Source organism: Musca domestica, unplaced genomic scaffold, assembly GCF_030504385.1.
Source record: "Musca domestica strain aabys unplaced genomic scaffold, Musca_domestica.polishedcontigs.V.1.1 34, whole genome shotgun sequence".
NCBI classification, from domain to species: domain Eukaryota; kingdom Metazoa; phylum Arthropoda; class Insecta; order Diptera; family Muscidae; genus Musca; species Musca domestica.
Window position 1 is genome coordinate 1,305,997 of NW_026712313.1, and position 23,303 is coordinate 1,329,299.

At 35.9% G+C, this 23,303-nt stretch overlaps 3 protein-coding genes across 3 annotated transcripts; 1 reads left to right on the forward strand and 2 right to left on the reverse strand.

Annotated features, from left to right (window-relative positions):
- Positions 1-2,319: 2,319 nt before the first annotated feature.
- On the forward strand, positions 2,320-15,615 carry LOC101892233 (tetratricopeptide repeat protein 8). The gene is made up of 5 exons (XM_020038568.2): positions 2,320-3,624; positions 12,221-12,420; positions 12,487-13,193; positions 15,033-15,207; positions 15,271-15,615. Exons 1-5 carry the CDS (start codon positions 2,778-2,780, stop codon positions 15,487-15,489), a joined length of 2,148 nt encoding a protein of 715 aa, XP_019894127.2. The 5' UTR covers positions 2,320-2,777; the 3' UTR covers positions 15,490-15,615.
- On the reverse strand, positions 15,465-16,354 carry LOC101892061 (ADP-ribosylation factor-like protein 16). The gene is made up of 2 exons (XM_005188541.4): positions 15,852-16,354; positions 15,465-15,797 (listed from the first exon to the last, which is right to left on the reverse strand). Exons 1-2 carry the CDS (start codon positions 16,228-16,230, stop codon positions 15,568-15,570), a joined length of 609 nt encoding a protein of 202 aa, XP_005188598.2. The 5' UTR covers positions 16,231-16,354; the 3' UTR covers positions 15,465-15,567.
- Positions 16,355-20,978: 4,624 nt separating this feature from the next.
- LOC101891716 (U5 small nuclear ribonucleoprotein 40 kDa protein) lies at positions 20,979-21,843 on the reverse strand. Its single transcript, XM_005188539.4, is given in 2 exon segments — positions 20,979-21,784; positions 21,787-21,843. Coding segments are annotated over 2 exon segments (819 nt in total). The 5' UTR covers positions 21,829-21,843; the 3' UTR covers positions 20,979-21,007.
- Positions 21,844-23,303: the final 1,460 nt, after the last annotated feature.

Here is a 23,303-nt window from a genome sequence, read left to right on the forward strand (position 1 = left end):
CTGAGGGAGGCTAGAAAAATTCTTTACAAAATCCACGTTAAAGGTTACTGAGGGAGGCTAGAAAAATTATTTAAATAATCCACGTTTAAGGATACTGTGGGAGGTTAGAAAAATTCTTTAAAAAATCCACGTTTAAGGGTACTGAGGGAGGCTAGAAAAATTCTTTAAAAAATCCACGTTTAAGGGTACTGAGGGAGACTAGAAAAATTCTTTACAAAATCCACGTTAAAGGTTACTGAGGGAGGCTAGAAAAATTCTTTAAAAAATCCAAGTTAAAGGTTACTGAGGGAGGCTAGAAAAATTCTTTACAAAATCCACGTTAAAGGTTACTGAGGGAGGCTAGAAAAATTCTTTAAATAATCCACGTTTAAGGATACTGTGGGAGGCTAGAAAAATTCTTTAAAAAATCCACGTTTAAGGGTACTGAGGGAGGCTAGAAAAAATTTTTAAAAAATCCAAGTTTAAGGGTACCGAGGGAGACTAGAAAAATTCTTTACAAAATCCACGTTAAAGGTTACTGAGGGAGGCTAGAAAAATTCTTTAAAAAATCCAAGTTAAAGGTTACTGAGGGAGGCTAGAAAAATTCTTTACAAAATCCACGTTAAAGGTTACTGAGGGAGGCTAGAAAAATTCTTTAAATAATCCACGTTTAAGGATACTGTGGGAGGCTAGAAAAATTCTTTAAAAAATCCACGTTTAAGGGTACTGAGGGAGGCTAGAAAAATTCTTTAAAAAATCCACGTTTAAGGGTACTGAGGGAGACTAGAAAAATTCTTTACAAAATCCACGTTAAAGGTTACTGAGGGAGGCTAAAAAAATTCTTTAAAAAATCCAAGTTAAAGGTTACTGAGGGAGGCTAGAAAAATTCTTTACAAAATCCACGTTAAAGGTTACTGAGGGAGGCTAGAAAAATTCTTTAAAAAAATCCACGTTTAAGGAGCTTGAAGGAGGCTAGAAAAATTCTTTAAAAAATCCACGTTTAAGGAACTGGAAGGACGCTAGAAAAATTCTTTAAATAATCCACGTTTAAGGATATTGAGGGAGGCTAGAAAAATTATTTAAAAAATCCACGTTTAAGGAACTGGAAGGACGCTAGAAAAATTCTTTAAATAATCCACGTTTAAGGATACTGTGGGAGGCTAGAAAAATTCTTTAAAAAATCCACGTTTAAGGGTACTGAGGGAGACTAGAAAAATTCTTTAAAAAATCCACGTTTAAGGGTACTGAGGGAGGCTAGAAAAATTTTTTAAAAAATCCAAGTTTAAGGGTACCGAGGGAGGCTAGAAAAAATCTTTAAAAAATCCAAGTTTAAGGGTACTGAGGGAGGCTAGAAAAAATCTTTAAAAAATCCAAGTTTAAGGGTACTGAGGGAGGCTAGAAAAAATCTTTAAAAAATCCACGTTTAAGGGTACTGAGGGAGGCTAGAAAAAATCTTTAAAAAATCCACGTTTAAGGGTACTGAGGGAGGCTAGAAAAATTATTTTAAAAATGCACGTTTTAGGGGACTGAGGGAGGCTAGAAAAATTCTTTAAAAAAACACGTTTAAGGAGATTGAAGGAGGCTAGAAAAATTCTTTAAAAAATCCACGTTTAAGGAAATTGAAGAAGGCTAGAAAAATTCTTTAAAAAATCCACGTTTAAGGGTACTGAGGGAGGCTAGAAAAATTCTTTAAAAAATGCACGTTTTAGGGGACTGAGGCAGGCTATAACAATTCTTTAAAAAAAACACGTTTAAGGAGATTGAAGGAGGCTAGAAAAATTCTTTAAAAAGTCCACGTTTAAGGAGATTGAAGAAGGCTAGAAAAATTCTTTAAAAAAATCCACGTTTAAGGGTACTGAGGGAGGCTAGAAAAATTCTTAAAAAAATCCACGTTTAAGGAGCTTGAAGGAGGCTTGAAAAATTCTTTAAAAAATCCGCGTTTAATGAGCTTGAAGGATGTTTGAAAAATTCTTTAAAAAATTTACGTTTAAGGAGCTTGAAGGTGGTTAGAAAAATTCTTTAAAAAAATTACGTTTAAGGAGCTTGAAGGAGGCTAGAAAAATTCTTTAAAAATGGTCAAATTAGATTTTTAATGAAATTTTGTTATTTTTTATTTTCATCCAACTAATTACAGGTCAGTGTAATCTGACCATGACCCCCAATCATTCGACCCCCATACTTATATACATATTATTTTATAATGGTTTTTGTTCCGTTTGAAAAATGAAACATTTAATTACATTTTATGACTGTTGCTGCTGACATTTCAACCCCCAGGCCAAATTCAAATGTCCATCATTCCTGCTACCCTATGGTCGCCATGGTAACCCATGACAGCATTTGTGGCCACTCACAGGAAAGTACGCAGGAAAAAAAACAAAACCCAGTCGGAAAAGTGGAATTGTGAAAAAGTGTTAATTTTTTCCCAAAAAACGATTAATAAAAGAAACATAAACATAATTCTGACCCTAACTTCGAATTCGAAATGAAAATGGCTCAAACTCAAATCAAAAAAGACCACAAAATCATTCAACATCCGGTCTTAAAATTCCAATAAAGAAAAAAAACAAAGATATCGCCAAGAGACTCAAAGAATGGTTGGTAGTGGTGGTGCAGCGGAGAAGAACCAGAACCAGCCAAGTTAAGAATAATAGCGCACAAACCAACAATCAATTCCAAAAAATTGTTTTTGTCGCTTTTTTGTTTTCTTTGGCCATTTGCAACAAATCGAAGGACGTCTAAAAAGCGACAGACGCCAAAAACAACAACAAAAACGAAAAAAGAAGAGAGGCGAAATTATGCTGACGATGATGGCCCCAGCCACAGTCCGACATTCCAAAGAATTTAAAACAAATATTATGAATAATGATGATGATAATATTCCTGCCGCTGCTGCAGCAGATGACGATGAATCGACGCCAACAACAGCAACGTCTGATATTACTGGTCTACTCCAGAGAACAACAACGACGGCGACGGCGGCACCCGTCTCCATTGAGAAATCATTGGCCAGTCTGGAATTGCAATATTTCAAAGCTGTCTCCCTGTATCGACGTCGAAATTATGAAAAATGTGTTGAGGTGTGCAATGTAATGTTGCAAGCAGGTCACGAAAATAATGTCCAAATGTTCAATACGCCACCAGATCAGGAGGGGGAGGAGAAGGCCGATGGCGAAGAAGCGGCCAATCCAAGGCAGTCGAACTACAATATTTCTGCTGAACAGCAGCCACCAGGCATTGTCTCGAATGTATACCACACTGGGGGAGGTGGCGGTCGGGGAGGCAGTAACATAAGTAACAACAGTAGCAGCAGTGCTGGCAACAACGTTCAACGTTACAGTAGCAATTTGCAACGCATGGGCGCCATCAAGGGTAGACAGCAGCGAGGAATTTATGGCAACAATGTGAACAGCAGTAGCACCATCAGCAACTCGGCAACTACCACAGGGTCTGCATCATCATTTACTACCTCTAACACAAACTTGAACTCATCTTGGGGCCATACAGGAGCCACATCGTCATCATCGTCGTCCTTTAGCGTTATGCCCACGTGGATGATGGAAGGCGTTTGGCAATTAAAAATGCGCGCACTTACGCAACGCATCTACATTGATGACTTGGAAACAAATGATGCCGATGATGCTGGTATGTAGACATCGCCCTGAATCTGCCCAGAGTCTCCTCCTTGGTAATCAACAATGTGTTTTTTGGGAAATTGTCCGGGTCCATCCGTCTGTCCTCGCCCTAGGGCTTTCACAAAACAAGAATTAATGATGGGCTTTTTTAATAACACTGCTACCGAGAATTAATTGATATTTTCAAAAAATATGCAACTCATATAAATTTAAAGTAGTCAGGTTCAGGTAAAAAAGGGACTGAATATTCTTCGAGGAAGGAGGGAAAGCAAGGAGGAGAGGCAAAAAAAAGGTTCGGTATCAAAAAAAAAAAATGAGTATTACAATTTGAAAGAGGTTTAAGTTTCAAGCTTTAGCCTTCTGTAGGACCTGAATTCTGGATATTTTAATAAATTTTTGTTGCCCCCTCGAAAATCCTTAAAAGTGAATGTTTCCAAAACCTTCCTCGAGAAACTTGAAAGCATATTTTTTTAAGAATATCTAGGCCTACTTTAATGTAAGCAATTGGTGTGGCCATTGTGTTTTTGTAAATTTTGTGTTTTTGTAAAATTTGTCCTTAAGGTCCTTTCACGTGAACATGCTAAGAATCTTTAGACCTCTTTAAAGATCCTACCATATTTGTTAAAGAATTTTTGTGGGCTTCTTCAAGCGCTTCTTCAAACATGCAATTACTTAAAGAATTTTTCTAGCCTCCTTCAAGGTCTTTAAACGTGAATTATTAAAAAATGTGTGTGGCCTCATTAAGGATCCTCAAACGCGGTTCTGTCAAACAAATGTTGGCCTCTTTTATATTCTTCAAAGGAGGCCACCCACCACTCCTTAAAGCTCTTTAAACGTGGCTTTTCCATGATTTTTTGTGACCTTCTTCAAGATCCTAAAATGTGGATTTTTAGAACGATTCTTGAGAACTCCTTCAGGATCAATAAAAGTGGTTTTTTTGTACAATTTTTAGCTTCTTGATCCTTAAACGTAGATTTTTTAAGGAATTTTTCTGGCCTCCTTTGAGGACCTTAAACATGGATTTTTAATGAATTTGTCTAGCCTCCTTCGATATCTTTAAATGTAGATTTCTTCAAGTATTCGTGTGACCTCCTGTAAGGATTTTAAAAACCCTTTTTGGCCTCTCTCAAGGTCCTTAAACGTGGATTTTTCTGGCCTGAATTTTAAAATCATTTTGGGCCTTCTTTAAGGTTCTTAAACATTATTTTTTAAAGGATGTTTCTAGCTTCCTCCAAAGTCCTTAAATGTGTTTTTTTAATAATTTTTCTAGCCTCCTTCTAGATCCTTAATATTTATTGAATTTTTCTAGCCTTCTTTGAGGCTCTTATACGTGAATTTTCTTGAAGAATTCTCCAAACCTCCCTCAGGAATTTTAAACGTGCTTTTGTTAAAGAATTTTCTAGCTTCCTTAAAAGTGGATACTTTAAAAAAAGTTCGAGAGTTCCTTCAAGGCCTTAAATATTTATTCTTTAAGAAAATGTTGTAGATCCCACCAACCTCCTCGAGTCCATAAACTTGGATATTTAAAAAAATCTTAATTAAAAATCCTAATTAAAATTTTGTTTGGATCTTATTTTTATTTTTTTCTGTTCTCCTTCAAGTCCTAAAATGTGGACATTTTAAATAAGTTTTTTGTTATTTTTACTGTCATTACTTTCTCCTTCCTCAGCGTCATTGAATGGGAATTTTAAAAGCAAATAAAAAAATTATTTTACATTCCTCAAAGTCCTGAAACTTTGATTTTTTGGCCTTTGGCGGCCTCTTCCTTAAACATCGTAAACAAGATTTTGAAAGGTTTTTGCAGCCTCCTTTTAAGGTCGTTTGTGTGGATGTTATGTTTTAGGAAATCCTTAAGCGTCCTTAAATGAAGAATTTTTCTGGTCTCCCTAAGAATCCTAAACTTGAATTTTTTTAAAGAAGGTAGGTGCACTTATTAACAGTCTTTTTATAAAGAAATTTGCCGGTATCCTCAAGGTCCTTAAACTTAATTTTTGTGAAATGCAATTTCATAATATTTTTTTCTGGTCTCCCTCGCAGCCTTTTTGTGCACTCCTTTTAAGCTCCCTAAACGTGATTTGTTAAAGAGTTTTTGCAGACCCCTTCAAGGCCCAAAAACTAGAATATTTCGAGAATTTAATAAATATTGAGTCACAATTTTGGTGCCGCTTCCTTTGAGGTATTTAATTTGGGGCCTTTAATAGTGAACTTTTTAAAGATCTTTGGAAAGAGTTTTTCTAAATCCAGCCTCAATGACAGATTTCTTAAGAATTAAAGCAGTTTTTTTAACACGGTCCTTAATGGTAATTGTTTTGCTATTTTTCAAATATCCTTTTTGTGTATTTCGATTGTTTGTGGTCCTTAAATTTAGCCAGCTTCAAGTCGTGATTTTTTCAAGAATTTGTACAAATGTGGCTTAATTGTGGACTTGTTTAAGAATGATTGTCCTTTGTGTTAAGGATCTTATCGGAAGTTTTTCTAGACATGACTTTTCTTTAAAATTTATTGATCCTCCCGTAAGTAAGGTAAATTTACAAATACAAAGAGATGGTTACGATACTATCTGATTCTGAAGTTGTATAAGAAGTCCAAGAAGTCTAAAGAAGCCCCTTCTGGTCTTACCTAAGAAATTATTACAGACGTTCCGTAAAAAGAGCTGCCAAAGGTATCACAATATATCCTTCTGCCCCTTTAGTAAGAAGTCTCTTCTGGCCCTCAGTAAGAATTATTTTCTGGTCTCAAAAAAAGTGCTTTCTGGCCTTCATCAAGACTTCCATTCTGTCTTCCAACAATTCTTTCCTTGCCTTCTTAAATACATTTCCAACAGAAAATCCTTTAACCCCAAAACTAATTCGCTTCAAATGCATTACAGCAAAAACGAAAGAATGTTGTGCAACAACAACAACAATGTAAGAACATTTTTACAAGCATCAAAATGAATCCAGAATTTTGCGCTGTTTTCAGTTTAGTTTTCAATGAAGAACCAAAAAACAGCAACCAACAACAATAACAATAAAAACCAAAAGATATTCAAGATTTTTTCAAGGTGATTGAACAGAATGGAATGTGGGCAGTACTATATGTACAACAACACCAACTACTACAACAACGAGCAACAATAATAAAGAGATACTACGATATGACGACGACTACGGCGGCGACAACAACTGCCTGAATGCCAACTGCCCTGGCATGGCTTGGCATGGCCCAACCTGGCATCGTCAACTTAAATATGCGCATACTTTTTGGATGCGTGCCTCCAAACATTTAAGATGCTTATATTACTGCCGGCCGGCCACTGCTGCTGTAACCTCGTCTCTTCCCTCCTTCGTCTCGCTCAACACAACCACTATGTTGTTGACCAATTCCATTCTAAGAGCCCGGCATTTTTTTAAGAGGCCGGCATACCATCACTAGCCGCCACTAGGCACCACCACAGTTGGTTACATCCCCAATGTCCATTTTTTTGTTCGGTTCGTTTGTATCATCGTCGTCGTCGTCAACATCAACATGACGGCGGTTGCTGTAATGTGGTTAGGAGGAGTAGAAAAAAAAAACTATTTTCAAGGTACCCTACAATGGTCTTCTAATAGAGATATACTGGTCTTCTTATAAGAAGAGCTAGTGGTCCTCTATAAGAATACCTACTGGATTCTATAAGACCTACTCCTATAAGGAGGAGAAAAAAATAATTTTCAAGGTACCCTACAATCGTTTGATCCTTGAGGAATGTTTCCAAAACTATATCTGGTCTTCTAAAGGAGAAGATTTACTTGTCTTCTATAAGAAGAGCTACTGGTATCCTATAAGAAGACCTACTAGTCTCCTGTAAGACTTACTGACCTTCTATAAGACCTACGGGTCTTCTATAAGAAGACCTACTCGTCTTCTATAAGAAGACCTACTGGTCTTTATAAGTAGACCAACTAGTCTTTATAAGTAGACCAACTGGTCTTCTATAAGAAGACCTACTGGTCTTCTATAAGAAGATCTACTGGTCTTCTATAAGAAGATCTACTGGTCTTCTATAAGAAGACCTACTGGTCCTCTATAAGAAGATCCACTGGTCTTCTATAAAAAGATCCACTGGTGTTCTATAAGGAGACCTACTGGTCTTCTATAAGAAGACCTACCGGTCTTCCATAAGAAGACCTACTGATCTTCTATAAGAAGACCTACTGGTCTTCCATAAGAAGACCTACTGGTCGTCTATAAAAAGACCTACCGGTCTTCCATAAGAAGACCTACTGATCTTCTATAAGAAGACCTACTGGTCTTCCATAAGAAGACCTACTGGTCGTCTATAAAAAGATCCACTGGTCTTCTATAAGGAGACCTACTGGTCTTCTATAAGAAGACCTACCGGTCTTCCATAAGAAGACCTACTGATCTTCTATAAGAAGACCTACTGGTCTTCTATAAGAAGACCTACTGGTCTTCCATAAGAAGACCTACTGGTCTTCCATAAGAAGACCTACTCGTCGTCTATAAAAAGACCTACCGGTCTTCCATAAGAAGACCTACTGATCTTCTATAAGAAGACCTACTGGTCGTCTATAAAAAGATCCACTGGTCTTCTATAAGGAGACCTACTGGTCTTCTATAAGAAGACCTACTGGTCTTCTATAAGAAGACCTACTGATCTTCTATAAGAAGACCTACTGATCTTCTATAAGAAGACCTACTGATCTTCTATAAGAAGACCTACTGGTCTTCTATAAGAAGACCTACTGGTCTTCCATAAGAAGACCTACTGGTCGTCTATAAGAAGACCTAATGGTCTTCTATAAGAATACCTACTGGTCTTCTATAAGAAGACCTATTGGTCTTCTATAAGAAGACCTACTGGTCTTCTATAAGAACACCTGATGGTCTTCCATAAGATCTACTCGTCTTTTATAAGAAGGACTACTGGTCTTCCATAAGAAGACCTACTGGCCTACTATAAGAAGACCTACTGGTCTTCTATAAGACCTACTGGACTTCTATAAGAAGACCTACTGTACTTGTATAAGAAGACCTACTGGTCTTCTATAAGAACCTTCTATAAGACCTTTCAAAGCAAGGTCCATTTCTATAAACTGAAATTTTTTAAAATACTTCCTAGCCTATGCCTAAAAATATGAAGGGTGAATTTCAGTCGATCGAACCCGTCTCAGTTTTTTTTTTAATTTCTCTGCTAAACGTAGAAAAATTTTAAGCTTGACTTGTGACGACCACGACGACGACGATGTTTTTTTTTTTGCTGGTGGCTAGGCTAGCAATGGCAAGAATGTCGGTCATATTGTTGGATTAAATTCTTCTTGAGGTTAAGGTTTATGTGTTTATCATCATAATTAAGTATAAGTGTTTTCGGCAAACATACATGGCTACATACATGTAATTTGTTAGCACAGGCTCTGTAAAGGTTTTAGGACGACGACCATTCAACCATGCATCCAATGCATCTACCATTTGCTTTGATTGCTAAATCCACCACCATTCGCCACAGATACAATCTTCTCGCTGTCCAGCACTCCACTCACTCATTCGCTCAGTCGCTGGCTACATAGTAAAGAAGATTCTATTACTTTGTGGTTTTTCTTTGTAAAAATATGGATCTCTTTTCATAAACATTTCATGGCATCAATGAGGACTTCTTATAAAAAGCGCTGGGATAGAATGCACTTTTTTCTGTTCTTTACCTTGCCATTGTTTTCATAAGATATGCTTATTGGCTGTTGGTACGGTCGAATGTCAGTTTATGACCGCCGTTCTTTGGTGCCTTCTTCTCGTCACTCATAAATTGTATTAGTTTGTGATGTTAAAGGAAAAAAGAATAGTTATGCTGGTGGTCATAATTTCATATTAGAGATGACATTTTTTATTTATTTTTTGTTGGAAATTTTATTATCTTATAGGCCAGAAAGGACTTTTTAGAAAAGGCCAGAAAAGCCTTCTTATAGAAAGTCACATAATACCCCATAGGAGAATTTAAAGAGATTTCATATAGAGTGTCAGGTCAGGTCTTGTGGAAGGCAAAAGTGGACTTTTACATATTTCTTAAAAACGTCCAAAACAACGTTCTATGGAAGGTCGGAAGGGACTTCATATACAGTGCCAGAACAAACTTATTATTGAAAGGTAAAAAGTAATTTAGATAGAGCCGAATGTACTTCTTATAAAAGTCCAAAAGCATCTTAAAGAAATGAAAAGGAATTTCTTATTAAAGACCAGGAGTTTTTTATTATATGTCTGAAAGGACTTATTTTTGGAGGCCAGAAGTAAATTCTATGGAAGACCGGAAGGGCATTTTTTAAAAAACTACAAAAAAGCTTGAGTTTTCTATGAAATGCCAGCATTTACTTATCATAGAATGCCAGAAGTGACTTCTTATGAACAACCAGATGTAACTTTTTATTACGGAAGGCCAGATGAGATTTCCTGTAGAAGGCCTTCTTTTGAGTCAGAAAGCACTTAAAGGGATTCTCGTAGAAGGCCAGATGATGCATCTTTAAAAGGTAAGGCGAAAAGAAGGGAATAATAAAGCAAAAAAGAACTTCTAATGAATGACCCTCTTCAGGTCTTCTTATGAAAGTCTTAAGAAGGTCAGAAAGTACTTTTTATGAGGGAGCTTCTCGTCGAAGGTCAGAAAATGCATCTTAAAAAGATGAGAAGGAGCTTCTATTAAAGTCCAGGAGTTTTTATAGTAGACCTGAGGGGACTTCTTATGAAGCCCAGCGTCAAATTCTATGGAAGACCGGAAATTTAAATGAATGGCTAAAACAAACGGACTTCTTATCAGATGCCAGATGGGCCTTCTTAATAAATGCCAGAATTGACTTATTATAGAATGCCAAAAGTTACTTCTTCTAAACAACCCGACGGACCTTTTTATTACGGAAGGCCAGATGAGACTTCTCATTGAAGGCCTTTTTCAGGACTACGTCTTAAGGAGACCAGAGAGTGATTTTTATAAGGATGATTCCCGTAGAAGGCCTGAAGATGCATCTTAAAAGTGTAGGAAGGACCTCTTTATTAAAGCCCAGGAGTTTTTATAGTAGCTCTAAAAGGATTTCTTATAAAGGCCTGGTGCAAATCGCAATGGAAGGCCGCAAGGGACAATGTTGAAAAGATAAACAGAACGTCATACGAAAGGCTAAAACTGAGTTCTTATCAGATGAGCCTTCTTATGAAATGCCAGAATAAACTAGAGGTCAGAAGTGACTCCCTATGAACCACCAGATAGTACTTTTTATAGAAACCCAAAAGAGACTTCTTACGGAAAACCAGAAGGTACTTATTATAAAAGTTCTGACAGGACTTATTATAGTAGGTCAATAGTGAGTCCTCATAAAAGGCCCTTCTCATATAACCTCAAAAGTGACATCTCATAGCAAAAGGAACTTCTCAGCCAAAAAGGGCTGTTTATGGAAGGGTTGAGGAAACGCCATTCATGAATCACAAAAATCTGATATTAAAAACATGAAGGGAGGAAAATATTTACAATAATTTCTCAACAAATCCACGATAAAACAACTTGAAGACATCTGTAAAAATGTTTAAAAAACTCGATTAAGGACATCGTATGAAATGCTAAACGGACCATATGTACTCTTGGAAAGAAGGGACTTCTAAGTAGAACATTGAATAGACAACTTAAAGAAAATCGTTACTATATCTCTGTTCTTCTGTAAATGGGCCATTGAAATTCGGTATAAGGGCTCTCAATAATGGGAGGCTAAATATATTCTTTAAAAAAGTGATGATCAGGGTGCTCTCAACAAAGACAAAGTGAATTGTTAAACAAGTAAAAAAAACAGTTAGTTCCGCTAAAATCCAAATCTCAGCAGGTACCGTTATAAAGGGGCTACACGAAGACGTGGACCTGCACAGACATTTTACGGTCTTAGGCTTTAGTATCTATTACGAACTTCGAATACCAAATTTGAAACGATTCCGGAGAATAATGTAGATAAAATCATTAAAATACCGAATATAGGGAGGTACCATTATATGGGGCTATACCAAAAGGTAGACCTGCACAGACAATTTTCTGTCATAGGCCATAGTATCCATTACGAACTTAAAATGCCATTACGAACTTCAAATGCCGCTAAAATCATCAAAATACCGAATATCGGGAGGTACCGTTATTTGGGGCCTATACGAAGGCGAGGACCTGCACGGACAATTTTCTGGCATATGCCTTAGTATCCATTACGAAATTCAAATACCAAATTTGAATCATTTCCGATGAATAATGTCGCTTAAATCACCAAAATACCGAAAATAGGGTGGTTATATAGATGATATACCAAAACGTGGACATACATGATCCATTTTCAATACCAATGGCCCATTTTAAATGACATAAATTTAAGTAAAATTTTGCAAACGGAATGGCAAACTTAATATACCCTCCATACTATGGTGGAGGGTATAAAAAAAGCAAATAGTTATTCAAAATCCCTATTTTAGAATTCTAGCTCTAGCCCCACACACAATGACTATAGATAATTCAATACATCTCCTTCACTTCTTATACATTTTAAAATATTGTCCTATATAAACAAAAATCCAAAAAATCTAAAATTCTCAACCATTCTTTTTATTTCAAAAATGTTTAGTCAATGAAGAAGTTGAATTTGAGCGCATTGCCACAACAGCACGACCGGGAACATCGATAAAAACCGCTTTTATACCACGGCCAAGTACCAGTAACCTACGCAGTGCGACAGCAGTGTCGAGGGGTCAAAGAACAGCTGGAAGTGATGGGGCCAGACGTAGCCTATCATCTAGTCTGGGCAGTAGGCCAACATCAGGAATGGTAAGGAGAAATAAATGTAACACAAAAATTCCTGTACGTAAATACTATTGTTTTTCTTCCCCACAGGCACGTCCCGGTACCAGTGGCCTTAGTCGGCCAGGTTCTTCAATGGGAGGTCGGCCTGCCTCCCGCTGTGGCACCGCATCTCGAGTGAGAGCCACCTCGGCGGCCGCTTTTACAATAGGCGATGCCACAGCCCCTTTGTATCAGGCCTCTCGTCTAAATCCCACAATTTACGCGGAACGCAAAGTTCTGGTCAAGGCCCTATTTCAGTTCCTATACTATCACGAGGCGGATGTGTTGAAAGCCTATTCGCTGTGCGAGGCTGTTATGGAGGTGCATAAACAAAAAAGAGGTTCCTCGGCATCGTTACGTTCGCTGGCCAGTTGTGATGAATGGTGGTGGCAACAGCAAATGGGTCGCTGCCTACTGGCTTTGAAATATCCTCGTAAAGCTGAAACATATCTGCAGCAGTCGTTGACAAATTTTCAACATCCCGATACGTATATTTTGTTGGCTCGCCTATATCAGCGCTTGGATCAGCTGGAACAGGCAATGGTTTTGATACAATCTGCTGTAGATCGTCATCCATTCGATGTGACATTTCGCATTGAACAGGGACGTCTGCTGGATGCAATGTCGAAAGTGGAGGATTCCATGCAAATGTATCGTCTGATAGCCAAATTAAATCCCATCAACATTGAGGCACTGGCTTGTATTGCTTTGAATTATTTCTACGATAATAATCCCGAAATGGCGCTAATGTATTACAGGTACCAAATGGAGAAGCAGTATTTTCAATAGAGGGGGTTTTATATTTAAGTGAAGGCAATTTAAAATCAAATATTTGCCGGTTAAGAAGTAGATTTGAATGGGGGTTAAAACGACTGGTCTGAAACAAATGCTCCTTCTTAATTTATATTCTGAAAATTTGAACTTTTTAAAAATTCTTAGGATCGTTAAGTAAAGAACAAATCAGCAAGGAACAAGTTTTCCAAAGGACCCTTAGGAACTTAGATAATCGGCCTAATCGGGTCAAGAGCAAATTAAATAAGATATTTTCTTTGTCATGTCAACCTCACAAATGAAGACTGGGATTCTTCATTAGACTAACGAAAATTTGACTTGACTGGAAGTGCAATGCTTTATTGAATTTGGATATACATTCCGATTGTGAAATCAGAAAGGCATATTCAGGCAATCATACAATTACAATATCCTACACCAGATAGTGGTAAGGGTGTTATGTCTTTGTAAATTTGTTTGTAACATGAAGAAGAAAGCCAGATTGACCCAAAGCTACTTTTGAGGATCTTCATAGAATCACTTCCTAAGTCTATATATGCATGTCAGTCCGTCCGTCCATGCATTCTTGTGAACAAAATGAAGGTCGCATTTATTATCCGAATGAGATGAAATTTTATAAACTATATTTGTTTGGCCCAAGGACGAACCCTATTGAAATTGGTGATAATCGGATCAGATTTAGATATAGCTCCCATATATCTTCAACCGATTTCGGGTTAATTGTGCACCAAATGGCCAATATCAGTACAAACCGAATTCAGTCTAAAGCAAGTTCGACAAATTTAGTTAAAATCGGTTCAGATATAGCTATAGCTCTCATATATTTGTTTCATCCGATTTGGTGTTTAAATCCCCCACATTCGTAATGTGCACCCCACAAGAATGATGTTTGGCATCAGATGCAGCCCAGATATACCTCTGCTAAGTTGTATCAAGATCGCTTCAAATTTGGATATAGCACCCATACATATCTTCACCCGATTTCGGGTTAATGTACATCAAATGGCCAATATCAGTCCAAATGACCGACCGAATTTAGTCTAAAAGAAAGTACGTACATCAAATTTGGTGAAAATCGTTTCAGATATAGCTATAGCTGCCATATATATGTTTCATCTGGTTTGGTGTTTCAGGGACTTATATGCGTAATATGCATTCGACAACAATGATATTTGGTACCAGATATCTTATAGAGCTTGGAAATACTTCTTCCAAATTTTACCGGTTAAGATTTGGATATAGCTCCCATATATATATATCCTTAATCCGATTTCAGGTTATTTGTTCAAATAATGGCTAATATCAGTCCAAGTGGACCGAATTTTGACTCTTCCGACGGATTTCGACCTAAAAGCAAGTGCTTCAAATTTTGGTTCTGATATAAATATAGCTCCTATATATATGCTTCATCCGAATTGGTGTTAAAGTCCCTCACATGCGCAATATGCACAACAATGATATTTGATACCGGCCACCAGAGATCGGTTCAGATTTTTATATAGCTTCGATATACATCTTCATCCGATTTTACAGATATTGCTCCCCATATATGTAATATCAGCCCAACTAGAATAGATTTGTTCATATTCAACCGAATTTTACCATTTGTTGAAACTCGGTCCGGTATTCTATGCTGCAATAAATATTTTTTTTAAAATATCCCTTATCGAAGTCATATGATGCCGCTTTTTTCAATATCTTTCCGCTTTTTTCAATATCTTTCCGCTTTTTTCAATATCTTAAATTCTTTTACCATTTTTTTCCAACTTGTAATTAACAATTTTGTCCATCTAATCTAATTTCAGGCGCATTTTATCCCTGGGCGTTCATTCGTGTGAGCTGTATTGCAACATTGGTTTGTGTTGCCTGTATGGAGGTCAAATTGAATTGGTTTTACCCTGCTTTCAGAGAGCCCTTCTAACGGCCAAGACATCGGAACAAAAAGCCGATATTTGGTATAATCTTAGCTTTGTTGCAATTGTAAGTTGCATCATTTCAAATGTCATATAAATTCAATAATTCCATATGATGTTCCCCTTTCAGACCACCGGTGACTTCAATTTGGCCAAGCGATGTCTACAACTCTGCCTCACCTCCGATGCCAGGAATGGAGCTGCCCTCAATAATCTCTCGGTTTTGGCTGCCTATACGGGTGATATACTGAAGGCAAAATCCTATTTGAGTGCTGCCAAAGATGTTATGCCCGAATCGGAAGAAGTTGAAACCAACTTAAAATATATGGATGAACATTATAAATTATAATTTATTCCAGTGTGTATATATCATGATATATCTTTCACTATCTATAGATGTGTTAAATAAAGTTGTAGAATTTGTGATTTAAGGTATTTTCAGCCAATTGTAAATGCCATCTAGACCAACTTTTGTCACAGGGCTAACTTCAACAATTGTAATATTTTGCCTAATTTCTCTTTTCAACTTGGACATTTGTAGCATTAGCAAGGCCTCATTGCGCATCTGGCGATAGGCATAATCCATTTTGGACAATACCAATAGAATGCGTACCTTTTGCAAACGCGGCTCAGCCAAGATGGAATAGAAGAGAACACCTGAAAATAGGAAACATTATTACAAAATAAATAAAAGATATTTTTACAACTCACCTGCTGCCGATATTTGACACAAATTCGATGTATCCACAACATACATTAGTTTCTTGACATCATTGAAATACTGGCGCCATATGGGTGCCATAGCTCCACCAATTTCCAAAACACGTATTGACTTTAGAGGAGGTAATTTTTTCTTTCTCTTCTCCGCCGTTTTATTTTCATTGTCATCCGTTTCAGTTGCTGGTGGTGGAGGTGGTTTCGGTTTGTTGTCATCTCCATTGGTATCAATGGGAAACACAATATTGTAAATATTCGTACCAATTGTGGGAGTCGAAAAGGAATTATCATCAACTTGTTCAATATCTTGTAGGGCTTTCAGCAAATGTGTTTTACCCGATCTTTTGGGACCCAAACAGATACATAACACCATTTTTTTCTTATGAAGAATTCTTATTACTCCGCCAATGGAAATTAAATAACAATTTAAACGAATCACTTTGATTTGTTACCAAGGATACGTTGCTTATGAGACAAAAAAGAAGCAACTGATTGGCAGCATTAGAGACTTTTTTCGCGGGAATATAACGTATCATGATTTATTTGAGGTATATTTTAATACTATTTACGATAAATTTATAATGACAATAACCCATTGAGACCCTCAAAATTCAAAAAAATTGCTCTTTAAAATATTAATGCAAGAAGTATTCGTAATTTTTACCGCTATAACTGATATTCCCTGTATCATATTAAAACCAGTAAAGAAAGGTCGAAAGTCGGGAGGGCTCACTATATGATACCCTACACGCTCACGTAACAAAAAAGTTTATATTGGGAATTTATGTGAAGTATATCATACCAACTATGAACCAAATAACATTGCTATAGTGCATGATATGTCTTCGACATGACATGATGTCGATAAAATTTGGCAGAGGCATTTTCGAGCAGTATCTAATGTCCGGTATCAAATATTATTGTTGTGGAGTGCATATTACGCATGCAAGGGACTTTAACACAAAATCGGATAAAACATATATATTTGGGAGCTATAGCTATACCTGAACCGATTATCACCAAAATTTGAAGCACTTGCACAAAAAACCTGAAATCGGTTGAAAATATACATGGGAGCTACATCCACATTTAAACCGATCTTGACAAAATTTGAAACACTTATTTCTGAGCTGTATCTAACATCTTGTACCAAATATTATTGTTATGGAGTGCATATTGCTAACCTGAGGGACCTAAAACCCCAAATCGGATGAAACATATATATGGGAGCTATAGTTATATCTGATCTGATTTCCACCAAATTTGAAGTGATTGTTACTAGGATGAATTCAGTCGGAATTGCCAAAATACAGTCCATTTGGACTGATTTTTGCTTTTGGTGCACAATAAACCTGATGTCGAATAAATATGGGAGCTATATCCTAATCTGATCCGTTCTCAATACAAATTAGAAGAGAACAAAAATACGTTCTAAATAATTTATCTTGTACCAAATAATATATTACAAATATTACACATCTGAGGGACTTAAAACCCCAAATCGGATGAAACCTAAATATGGGAGCTATAGCTATATCTAATACTTGCTACTAGACTGAATTCGGTCGGATGTGCTAAAATTCAAGTCAATTGGACTGATATTGGCCATTTGGTGCACAATTAACCCAAAATCGGTTGAAGATATATATGGGAGCTATATCTAAAGTTGAACCGATTCTCACCAATTTTAATAGGGTTCGTCCTTGGGCCAAACAAATATTTTTTGGAAAATGTAATTTCAATTGGATAAAAAATGCGACCTGCATTTTGTTCATAAAAATACATGGACAGACTCAGAAAATTAATATATGAAGATCTTCAAAAGTAACAATGGGTCTATCTCGCTACATACAAATGCACAAAGACATAATACCTTTACCACAATGTGGTATAGGGTATAAAAATGGCAAAAATAATAAATTCTTACAGGTTCTGGAACAATACGCGTTCAGATTTCAAAGTATCAAATTTCAGCAATTTTTGGTTGTTAAAATGGATTGGCAACGATAAAGAAAAATAGTCTGATAGCCAAATTAAATCCCATCAACATTGTTTTTCAGATATGAAAAAAGAAAAAACATTGCCGATATAAGAAAGTCTGCAAGGTCTTCGAAGGCCCTGGCATCCTTGTGCCAATCTAGAAAATCTTTTCACAATTTTGAATACAATTTTAGAGAAATTAAAGAACTTTTGGATGTCGCAAACACCTTAGAGATTTTGAAAATTCTAGATTAATGAACATGATATCGAAGACTTGTAGAAATTTTCCAGAAGGTCTTGAAGTTTGTACTTTGAAAGATCTTTTTAAGTTTCCAAACGCTAGAGGTTGAATTGAAAACATTTTTGAGGTTTTGAAGTTTTTTAAGGTTTTAATCTCTTTGAGAATCTGGGTGATCTTTCGAAGATTTAGAAAGCCTTTCGAATATCTTGAAAGTCTTGTGGAAATTTAGAAAGCCATGCTGTTGTTCAAGGTTTGGATGTCGCTTTGAACCAGGGCCTGCAATAGGTCTTCACTTTCTTCGTTATCTAAAGATCGCCCATAAAATTAGTTTCCCAAAAGTGTTCCAAAGAAAGGAGCATAGAAGACAATTTATAGGCATCAAATAAATTTTGGAGGTATGTATGATCTTTTGAATAGCTGGAGAGAACATTGTTTAACGCCCAAGAGACTTTGTTGTACTTTTATGATCTGAAACATCCTTTGAAAGTCTTGAAATTTCGGAAATATCTGGTTTATGGTCCGATTGCAGGTAAAAATAAAAACTTTCAACAGCTACACCTTAGTACTCCATATTTCCCATAGTTTTACCACCAGTTTTTAGCAACCAACCAAAGCAATATAGTTATTGTTATAAAGACCCTGGAATGCACTTACAACTTTTCAGTTGCTTCCATACAAAGGTGAACATGAAACCGTCATAGGCATCAATATATTTTATAATTACAGTGATTATATTCTAGGAGCCCTAACAAGCTGATTTTTGAGTTCATTTAACTGTTTTGTGAAAATGTTTCAAGATTCTCCAAAAAGTATGGTATCTAAAACAATTTTTCGCGTAACCGATGTAGGACATAACCTAGAGAAATTCTCATGACCTGGGCAATAGTATTGCTACACGGGACTTGGGCCGCACTCAAGATCACGGCATTGTGTTTCGCAGAATTTCAAACTGGATTTTACCAAAGGATCCTCTAGATATCATCACTAGATGGAAATTGGATTATACTTTTCTATATTTGGTATGCCATGGACATTTCTTTTAAATATCATTTGCATGCAGTTAGCAGGAATAAATTATTCTGAATTTGTTTCTATGATAGTTTTACTTTATTTTTTTTACTTTACCAAGAATTTGCAACGCCACTCATGGAAAAGAATTCCATAGAATTCTTATAAGTATATATAAAAGATGGATATTCCAATTACAAAAAAAATGTTTAGATTGACTTACCAATGCAAATAGTACGGGAATTTCACAACAATTCTTTATTTTATGCACTTCTGTTAGAAAAACCTACGATATAACACCTTTTCCCACCAAATTCAAACTAGAACTTGCTTGTACTCTCCTTTTGTCTTCTTCTTTTTATTGTACATTGCAGTGATAGCAACCAATAAATTTAGTTATTGCCAACGTAACGCGTTCCCATTCAAGAAAAAACGACGCCTGCAATTGATAATATTTAAATATTTAAATTTCTATACTTTTACAAACATTGAGAGAAAGCAAAAGGGAAACATATGACAAAATAACAATGATAAATATTATAATGATATTTGAAACACTTAACAATAGCAATGCTTTGACAGTAATTATGATAATGTTCCGTTATGACGCCTTAATACAAGCTATCATTTTTATGTGAATAGATAATTTACTCGATGAGAATGGTAAATTGACAATCGAGGTGATACTCGGTTTCCGCAAAATATATGTAAAATCAGAGCAAATTTGTTACCAATTCGATTTTTTTCAGACACTCGATAGCCGTGCCTTGCCCAGTGATTATGATGAATTTTCGTTATGAGCTATCATTCCCATGTGAATAGATATAGATATTCGCAAGTAATGTACTTTGACTGTGATAGTTAACAAGTCACAATAAAATTATTTCGTTGGAAGTATAAAAACATTTTTTCATTGTAGAAGAATATAGGTAGACGCGTCGACACAGCTGCTGGGACCAATTTTTGAATTGAAAATGTTGAATGAAAAATTATTTAAATTTGTAAAAATTGTTGAAAAACGCGAATTATAATAGCCTCCAAATGACGTAGTATGAGAAAACATATAAACATCTACTTATATTTGAAAAAACATTTAAATTTTTTTTTATGTATCAATGCTCCCAAGCGTTGATGCATCTACCTGTATTCTTCTGCCATGCATTTTTTGGAGTATCCTTCTCTAAAAGTACGTTTACATGCCAAATCTCCACAAGGGTAAACCCTGATAATTTACCAATCTAAATAAATTTTACTATAAAAAGGTTAAGGTAAATTTATTGAGATTGGACAATTCTGAGGATAAGGATAAAATAGATTTAATATGTAAAGGTACTTTAAGGCCTATCAAGAAATCTGACATATAAAACTAATATTAATAAAAACATACATACATTTTTACTGGTAGTTTCAGAAAATTGACAAATTTGAAGGAAACGAACATCAAGGCCTATATAAGGTCGGCCAAGAAGACTACTATTGACAATAAAATTAGTAGTTTTTACACCATTGTGATTTCACTCTCTTTGAATTTCAGTTCACAATATGTCTATTTATGAGATTAGTTTGTTGGCCGACCTTATATAGATCATTATTTGAAAAATATATTTTTTTAAAAGCAATGCTGAGACAATAGTGGATTACAGTGCGTTTACCTTGTAATTGTGATAAAGATCCGTTATGTGATTTTGTTATGGCGGGCTATCATTTCTATGTGATTATCATTGTTGCTGTCATTTCAGTGCGCTTGATCGTGTTTCATAGATGCAAATTATTGCGCCAACAATGTCGCTATTCTTTATTAAAAGATAACAATTATTCAACACAAAATTTCCCATCCATCAATATTGCACACAATATTCCTGTTCCACAAAAAATCATAACTACATGGTAAGTCTTTTTTACATTTCATTCATTCCATTTATTAGTCTTCTATTTCACCCAAATACAAAGTCTTATCGCTAGAAGCCGACACAATCAACGGCTCTTTGGGGCTAAAATCAACGTCATTAACACTACCATTGTGTCCGGGAAGTTTATATAGAATTCTTCTGCTTGTTGTGTCCCATACATAGACATAACGATCGGCAGAACCAGCTGAAATTTTACTACCATCCGGTGACCAGGCGCAACGTAGCAAATTCTTTTCGAAATTATGTTGATGACCTTGGAAGATTTTCACACAACGCTCACCCGGTACATAGGGACGTATATCCCATATCCTTAAAGTGTTATCCAAAGAATTTGATAGGATATAAGATCCATCGGGTGATAACGATAATCCTGTAATTGTGTCCGTGTGCCCTTTGAGTGAATGTAAAACTTGTTGTTTACGTATATCCCAGACTTTCACCTCATTATCGATGCCACCGGATATAACTTGATCGGATGTGTCATTAAATGTAACCGAGGTCACTTGAAACGGTGCTTCCAACATATGGGCTGAAAGTTTCTTTCGCGCATCCCAAATGCGTATGGTACGATCATCAGAACCGGAACACAGCATTTGTTGGCCACGACGTGTTCCCTGTAGGGAATTTACAAAGTTCGTATGACCTTTTAAGCGTCGCACCCTTTGGCCTGTGCCAATATCCCATATGGCTAGAGTTTTATCTGTCGAGCAAGTGAATACCTGTGAACCCTCGGTATTGAAATGAGCTTCCAAAACGGCACCCGTGTGGCCAGACATGGCCAAAATGGAATGCACTTACAACTTTTCAGTTGCTTCCATACAAAGGTGAACATGAAACCGTCATAGGCATCAATATATTTTATAATTACAGTGATTATATTCTTGGAGCCCTAACAAGCTGATTTTTGAGTTCATTTAACTGTTTTGTGAAAATGTTTCAAGATTCTCCAAAAAGTATGGTATCTAAAACAATTTTTCGCGTAACCGATGTAGGACATAACCTAGAGAAATTCTCATGACCTGGGCAATAGTATTGCTACACGGGACTTGGGCCGCACTCAAGATCACGGCATTGTGTTTCGCAGAATTTCAAACTGGATTTTACCAAAGGATCCTCTAGATATCATCACTAGATGGAAATTGGATTATACTTTTCTATATTTGGTATGCCATGGACATTTCTTTTAAATATCATTTGCATGCAGTTAGCAGGAATAAATTATTCTGAATTTGTTTCTATGATAGTTTTACTTTATTTTTTTTACTTTACCAAGAATTTGCAACGCCACTCATGGAAAAGAATTCCATAGAATTCTTATAAGTATATATAAAAGATGGATATTCCAATTACAAAAAAAATGTTTAGATTGACTTACCAATGCAAATAGTACGGGAATTTCACAACAATTCTTTATTTTATGCACTTCTGTTAGAAAAACCTACGATATAACACCTTTTCCCACCAAATTCAAACTAGAACTTGCTTGTACTCTCCTTTTGTCTTCTTCTTTTTATTGTACATTGCAGTGATAGCAACCAATAAATTTAGTTATTGCCAACGTAACGCGTTCCCATTCAAGAAAAAACGACGCCTGCAATTGATAATATTTAAATATTTAAATTTCTATACTTTTACAAACATTGAGAGAAAGCAAAAGGGAAACATATGACAAAATAACAATGATAAATATTATAATGATATTTGAAACACTTAACAATAGCAATGCTTTGACAGTAATTATGATAATGTTCCGTTATGACGCCTTAATACAAGCTATCATTTTTATGTGAATAGATAATTTACTCGATGAGAATGGTAAATTGACAATCGAGGTGATACTCGGTTTCCGCAAAATATATGTAAAATCAGAGCAAATTTGTTACCAATTCGATTTTTTTCAGACACTCGATAGCCGTGCCTTGCCCAGTGATTATGATGAATTTTCGTTATGAGCTATCATTCCCATGTGAATAGATATAGATATTCGCAAGTAATGTACTTTGACTGTGATAGTTAACAAGTCACAATAAAATTATTTCGTTGGAAGTATAAAAACATTTTTTCATTGTAGAAGAATATAGGTAGACGCGTCGACACAGCTGCTGGGACCAATTTTTGAATTGAAAATGTTGAATGAAAAATTATTTAAATTTGTAAAAATTGTTGAAAAACGCGAATTATAATAGCCTCCAAATGACGTAGTATGAGAAAACATATAAACATCTACTTATATTTGAAAAAACATTTAAATTTTTTTTTATGTATCAATGCTCCCAAGCGTTGATGCATCTACCTGTATTCTTCTGC